General features: G+C 35.9%; 1 protein-coding gene across 1 annotated transcript; it reads right to left on the reverse strand.

The window, feature by feature from the left end:
• Window positions 1-2,012: 2,012 nt before the first annotated feature.
• On the reverse strand, window positions 2,013-7,494 carry LOC120328298 (uncharacterized). The gene is made up of 9 exons (XM_039394741.2): window positions 7,380-7,494; window positions 6,477-6,679; window positions 6,069-6,109; window positions 5,736-5,794; window positions 5,485-5,588; window positions 5,155-5,243; window positions 3,664-4,646; window positions 3,006-3,120; window positions 2,013-2,771 (listed from the first exon to the last, which is right to left on the reverse strand). The coding sequence occupies exons 1-9, from the start codon at window positions 7,488-7,490 to the stop codon at window positions 2,251-2,253; spliced, it is 2,226 nt and encodes a 741-aa protein (XP_039250675.2). The 5' UTR covers window positions 7,491-7,494; the 3' UTR covers window positions 2,013-2,250.

Consider the following 7,494-nt stretch of genomic DNA (forward strand, 5'->3'; position numbering starts at 1 on the left):
GTTCCGGTATTCGCAGCCGTTTTTCTCTCTCTTGTTACGTAGGTGAAGGAGGGCATGACGCGTTGCCATTCACTAACCTATTATCAACTTCTCTGGCATGGCCAATGTAAATTATTAACGTAGTTAAGGGGGAAGAACTGAGTAGGGCCGTTTGACGCCAACACTCCTGGTTTTAACTTCTCCCGTAACTTAACCGTAGATAAGGGATAGAATTGCGTTAAGACCGATTGACGCCAACACACCTGGTTTCAACTTCTCTCGCATCTTATCTAGCATGGCCATGGCCAATGTACATAATAACCGTAGATAGGGGGAAGAATTGTGTTAAGACCGATGGACGCTAACACGCCCGGTTTCAACTTCTTCGGGTGAAATGACTAATGAACGCAGGAGATCAATCTTTCAAACATGGTCTATCAAACATTTGTATCCATTTTACTTTTATTTATTATTTACTTGTTCCAGTTTTCCGTTACTTATGGTATATATGTTCCGTTTCTATTTTATTTTATAGTCACGCGTTTAAATAGTGGGAATTCCCCACCAAGTGTGGATTAGCAATGCTTAACCATTCTTTGATGTTAATATCAACACTTGATATATGAACATGGAATATCATACTGTTTTTGGCTGTTTTATTTCAGACTTGGGGTATAAACAAGAAAATATCCATAACCGTTCAACACGACGATTTTGTGAAATTTAACGAAGAGCTTTCGCGACGAATTGGAACCAAATAAGCCAAAAGAGCCATTGATCACTCGCGCCAATACCTCGCCGTGATAATTAATGTCGCGCTTATCAAATCGCAATATGACGACAAAAGAGAGATTGCGTAATGAACCAACGCAACTTCGTCTTCTCGGCATCGGTAAAGCGATTGAGACGGCAGAGAAACAGCAAAACGACGGATTCCTCGCGGACCGCAAAAAAATTTAACTGCTATCATATATAATCAAATATGAGCCAGTGTGTTTATTCTGTGCGAGATCCATTTGCTATTACAAAATCTTGATGTTCTGTTAACGGTTTTATCGTTATATATCAGTCCGGACTTGGTCTTGCGCATGATGTTTTTCACAATTCCTCTCAATATTTCGGCCATATATGATTAACTGTCTTACCAAATGCGGCAACTTATTTTGATTTATCGTCTACCTGAATACCACCGGCACTCGACACCAAACTTGTGTCAATCTTGGCCGATAGGATCGCCGACTTGAGTTAGCAAATAAATGTCGTGGGTGTGAAATAAATGTCACAAAATGCATTGTTTTGCGATATAACTTTTGTATTTTCGGAGAAGGCATATCATATAAGTTCGATATTTAAATTATACTCAAATAAATAATATTTAATCTAAATTTATCGCAAATAATGTTTTAAACATTCAGTCCGCGAAATGATTAAATGTAAAATGAAGCATGGTAATCGGAATATCGTCAATAAGTCGACATCAATAATTATTATTATAAAATGCTAACAAGGCAGTAATGTCGGATAATGCAGAAGAAGCTGCAAAAACAAGTCTTCGTCGCGAGGAAATCGCAAGTATAATCAAATGAGTGAATACGCTCGTCGTTGGTTAATAAATTAGAAACCCTTAATTTTTATTCAGTACTAAGGTGGTTTTAAAAAACTATCGTTTCCATAAATAACCGTATACCAGTGTCGGTAATGATAAAATAAAATTGATCGCATAAAAATCGGACGGTTAATTTGCGAAGGTGATAAAGGAAAACCAAAGCTAACACAAAAGATAAAAATCAGAATAAAATTAATTTGAATTCACTCCTTGATATTTGTCTTTAACATCTGCCGATGGCGTGTAGTACTGCCAAGAATATGAAAACCCAACTTCAATGTCCCATTCGGAAAAGAAGTGGATTCCATTGGTTGTTATGATAGGTTTGAATGCGTGGAAAAATATCGCAATTACGGGGTCATTACGTAATTGATTTTGCCGTAATTACGGAATTGATTTTTGTCAATTACGTGCAAGCCTAGTTTGGAATACAGTGTTTTTTCCACTGCTGCGATGAGGTTTTTCTCCAAGTATCCCAAAGGTAAAAATACCACAAAACAAGTCATTTGATACGGCATGTTAATCTCCAAGCACCTCAGACATGCATCAAGGTTTGATGTACAAATGGAACAAGATTTTTATATAAAAAAAATCCTAAAACGGAAAAAAAAAGTTAAATTACGTTTTAAGGCATTGACAGATGTATTTTTCTTTTTTTAATATGTTTAGCGTTTCTCGCTAATATTGGAATTTGGAAATGACTTTGACATGAGAACGGATGCAAGGGCGGATGCAACCCTTTCGTGAATAGCACCTACGGCTCTATTCTTGTTGCTATGATCCGAATTCCCTTCAAATAAATCTACTTTGCCAGAGGATATGCTTCCCCTGTTTGGTCTTGGTTTTCGTTTTTCTAAACTGCCGTACACCATATCTCGAACCATAGTGTTCATTTTGGTTTCTAATGCTGGATCTATGTCGGAAAGACTGCTAGTAGTCAAACGATGTTGCAGATGGCGCCTATTTAGAGATGAGTTCCCGTTAGATTTAATCACTTCCCTTGCCAGCTGTGATGGCTGCTGCGGTCCTGAATATCGTGTGACAAACTGGTCCATTCTTGAGGCATTTCCAAAACTTCTTTCAAAGAAGTGCTTTTCACGCAAACGAGGTATAAACGGGCCGTTGGGTGAATTTGCAGACGAATGTTTTTTCCGTCCTTCAATGCGTTTCCTTGTAGGTATATCACCTGTATAAATTCATATTCATTATTTTTTAAATACTCATACGTCTCATGATTTACAGTAGCCTACATAGAGTGATAGATCACCCTGTTCATATCACCGTGTTTAGGATGACGTCATAAATAATGCACATTTCCACGCCACATTTTCATCACCATCACCTGAATACAGTATTGTTCGGAATTCTAAATAGTGCTCCTAGTATTATTTCACGAAAAAAATTATATATTTTTAATTACCTGCTGTTTGATGTGATAGTTGATACCTTGATCCATGGTAGTACGAGTTATTAGGTTCATGCCAATACGTCGGTTTATTATTCTGTCGGCGTACCGTGGGGAGGTTGGACACCATCTGCATATTAATAATTGAATCGGTTTTCATAAGTTAGCGAAATTCTCGAGGTGTGCGTTTGGTAAATCCAAGCTCAATTACTTTATAAATAATAAATATATATAAAAGTAAGCTAAAACTTCCCTTTACACACAAGTTTATCCTTATTAGGTGGTATAGGCTAGAAATTTCAAGCTTACTTGTAGACATAAAAAAAATCGATCGTTGCAGATTTTTCGGATAAGTAAAACTCATTTATGAGATTCCTAAATAAAATTTATGTTAGTTAATCAGAACCATTTTTTTGAAATAATATTTTCTGAATCCCACAAATGAAATATAGTAACACTAACGTGACTAACTGTACGTAAACCGATCATACATTTTGCCATGAAAATAATTCTTTTCCAAAATGATTCCGATATTATTTCTTGCGTTCCACATTTTACAATGGAATACCAACGAAGGGGAAAACCAATTACGAAAGAACAAAGACGTTTTGGGAACACAAAATCGTGTTTTTAAAAACACTTATTCATAATTTTACTGACATTTTATTCTTACCTGATCATCTCCTCTCCAAATCCTTGAAGAATGTGGTAACTGCGCATACAACTCGTCATCGGAGCTGGAAACGCTCGTAGTGTCACTGTCCGAGACGGATGGATGGTAATATATACCAGAAGTGTTTCTTGAATTATGTCTTTCACGACGACCGAGTTCGCCAATTCGAATATGTCTTTCTTCTGACAAATCTGCATCCGTATAAGGATCAAATCCGTACGTAGATGGTGGCGTTAATTTGCGTCTCGATTTATTTCTTCTTGAACGGCTCGGAACGTACCGTCCATATCTGTCGTACGCAGAATCTGCAGGATCATATTTTGTACGCCCAATAGGGGAAGACAGTGAAAAATTATTTAACTGACTGCTCCAAAACATTGGTTTATATTGTCGCCTTTTTGTATATCGTCGCCTTTCTTCGCGTGTGGATGGTGTAACCGAATTTTGTAAAGCTTTTCTAAAGTTCATGTCGTTACGCACTCTAAGTTTTCGATATTCCGCATCATATCGAGAAGAAGACAGTCCAAAGTCTCGTTGACCAAAGCCCGTGAACGAACTGCTTTTCAAACCCTTTGCCTTCAACCTAGTAAGAACGCCTTTATTTTTTTTATACTCATCATTGTTTTCCCCCGGAGGAGAATAGCCGTCTTCTTCTTCACTTGCGTGAACACTCGACGTGGTGATACTTTTTGATGACACGCTTGAAGACGAACTCGCTTTTTGACTTTCCGAATCGTTCTTACTGGTTCTACGACTTGACTTTTTTGATGAACTATCTTCTTCTGTGCTATCATCATTCTTTCTGTATTTTCGTGGTAACGTTGGTAGTACTTTTATACTCGATGCAGCACCCATTAAATATGATGGCTCAATACCTGCACTTGTTGTCAAATCCAGTTTTCCATGTTCCGATTTGACGTTAGTAGAACGGTCACTGCTCTGTCGATCAACCCCAATGATACTGTTCCGTTGAACAATACGTTCTGACAACGGAATAATAATTCAATCAATCAGTGAACTGCATCCTTTCAGAGGGGAGGTTGTACGTGAATAAATAATAGGAATCACGTAACAAAGTATAGGACATGTGACTGATCGATTTTATTTACTAATAAAAATATTACACACATAAAGAACTCTTCATTTGATGCAGAAATTGGATAAATTTTAATAGAAAAAAATACCTTCAAACCTTTATTAAAACTGAAATTTGCTTCAGCTGTTTGCGGAGTCATATTTTAAACACCTAAATATTTTATGAGAAATTCGATTGAATGCGTTAACAACACCCCAGGTCTAGGAAATACATGCCTGTGCTAGAAGGAAAACTACGTTGTTATATTGCAATCCTCTATTTGCTGTGAAGATAATTGTACTCAAAATAAAAAAACAGCTGATCATGTATACTTCAAGTGGTTGCTTTTACATGGCCAAAGCGATGACAAATCACAGTATATAAAAACAATTCCCATTGTTTCAATAAAATCCTACCTGTATAATTAATCGGTATCGGTATGTCTGTGGAAACCATTATATCCTGATCTGGTTCTTCTTCTAAGGGAATACTTCGATTTCGGAAACTGAAACATAGCAAGTATCGAAATAAATTCAATAGCTTACAAGTTAAAAATTAAAATGGGATACGATTTTATATTTAACTCGGACAAGGCATCAGGTGGTAAATTTCAGCTCTCCGTCCGGTGATTTCATTCCCGATGATCCGAGTACTAAAATATTATTATTTTACTTTTATTCTTTTTTAGCGACTCGGACGGAGTTAACCGTAAAAAACTAACTAAATTGGACAAGTACATAGCCTACATGGGGGATTGTTCTTCTTCCTTTTCTTCAGTTTCGTCGTCAGATATGAGGATTTCGAGATCACGCAACCAATTCATAATCACTTTTGGTCTTGGTTTAGGATACTGTAATATGAATATGAAGTTTTTTTTCATTATATATAGTAAAATGACTGTTCAATCTAGTGACTGACTGTTGTATTGAGAATCAAGACTGCTATGAGCATTATTACATATTTGTAATTATTGTTGCAAATGTAGTTTAAGTATTACCTTTGAATTTGTCCATCTGTTATCAATCGAGTGCGACGGAGACACTGAAGAACTATGATCTGGAGTGAATATACATTAGAATGAATAAATCATACATCTGATATGAAGTTTCGTGTTTCAGTTGATATTACAGTCTTACGTTTGTGTAATACGATGAGCATTTATAAATCGCAATATAAAAAATATTTCTCGTAGTTTTATACAACTAATCAAAGATATTTTGATTTATTTAATTTTGTATTTGTTTCGAAACATGAAGATGAAAATCACACGACCCACTCTCAATCAATCATTTTAACATCTCACCGTCTGTTATTTTAATCGTTGACTTACCGTGATATATTCTCAAGTGCGTATCATCGTCATGATTTAAACTGAAAACACAAAACAAATAAAAAACAGTAAGATATTTCATATTTACGGTTTGAAAATATCCAACCAGTTTACAGAAGAAGTGAGGTTTTACATTGGTCGACAAGGGAAGCCAAAACGCAAACTCAAATAACGCATTGTCAACATTATGTTTTGGTAACTGATGCCTCATAAAATTGAATTTACTAATATCCACTAAATTTCTTTTTCACTTCTGGTCTGAATATGAAATGAACCTGAAATTTGGCTTAGGTGCCGTGCGTCTAATAGAAATAATTATTTTATGGTTTGATACAGAGCAGTTGGTAGAAAATAATATTTTTAGTTTGACTGTTCCGTATATAAATTTTGAAAATTATTCTTCTTTACTTTGTCATCGATTCTATTCTTTGCTGATCCTTCAGCCAATTGAGATGATCTTTCTCTCCGTTAAAAGACAACTTCACCCAGTTATTTTCCGATGGAGCAGCTGAGCCTCTTCTAGATGCCTGGTAAGACTGAATCATTTCACTTGTCGTGGGAAGAATAACTGCATCTCTTCTGTGGGCATTCGATTCCAGAAGAGCGCTGACCTTAAAACATGTGCAATTTTGCTTTTCGACAAGTATACTTAGCATAATATATATATGTATATTGATTCAGTGCGAAATCGAAGGATGGTACGGGAGGGGTCGAACTTATTTTTAACCTATTACTTGGAAAAATTAAAAATTATTCGATTGTAGCGGCACTTAGTTGAAATCAAGATTTTTCAAGTTACTAAGTTCTGCTAAGCAGTGACTGTTCGACAATTAATGTCAAAACCACTGTTTGTTGGATAATTCTACCATGCAATAAGTGCGACTTTGATTTTTGTTCAAAGTTGAAACAATGACTCGACTTGGTCACATGCCTCAGCTTGACTTTAGTCAATGTTGGAAATTTTTAAAAGAATTCAGTCAGCTTGGATTCTATTCTCAGTATTATAGGTAAGTGAATTTTATGATAGTTCTTCCGCAGTGCTGTGCCCAATTGCATTGTCTCTGGTCTAATGACTTGTATCGAAAAATGGCATGCGACCAAGCTTTGAGTTGCTATTTTAAATTAATGGACTTGGATCAACTTTTAGCATAGTTAACTAAAGGCAATTGCGTTTTATGGTTAACTGAACACAGTAATTGATAACTTGTTACCAACTTACCGTATTTTCAATAGTCTACAACGAATCAATGACCATACTATTGTATATTAATTTTGGTAATGTTAGTTTTTCATATTTATAAATCAACTTACCTTCCGTCCGAGATCTTCTTCTGCCCATTTAGAAGCAGCATTCTGATTTTTCCACTGTTTTTTCTTTCTATACTGAGCACTATTTTGATTACGACTTGCCGTGTGCCCCATTGAA

Source organism: Styela clava, chromosome 7, assembly GCF_964204865.1.
Source record: "Styela clava chromosome 7, kaStyClav1.hap1.2, whole genome shotgun sequence".
Lineage (NCBI taxonomy): Eukaryota > Metazoa > Chordata > Ascidiacea > Stolidobranchia > Styelidae > Styela > Styela clava.

Bases quoted from the DNA above. Each gene is read 5' to 3' on its own strand.
- LOC120328298 (XM_039394741.2), bottom strand. From the start codon at position 7,490: ATGGGGCACACGGCAAGTCGTAATCAAAATAGTGCTCAGTATAGAAAG. The intron at 5,795-6,068 runs GTAAGTCAACGA...TATTCACTCCAG, and splicing joins GCACTTGAGAATATATCACG to ATCATAGTTCTTCAGTGTCT. The intron at 3,121-3,663 runs GTAAGAATAAAA...ATTAATATGCAG, and splicing joins TTTGGAGAGGAGATGATCAG to ATGGTGTCCAACCTCCCCAC.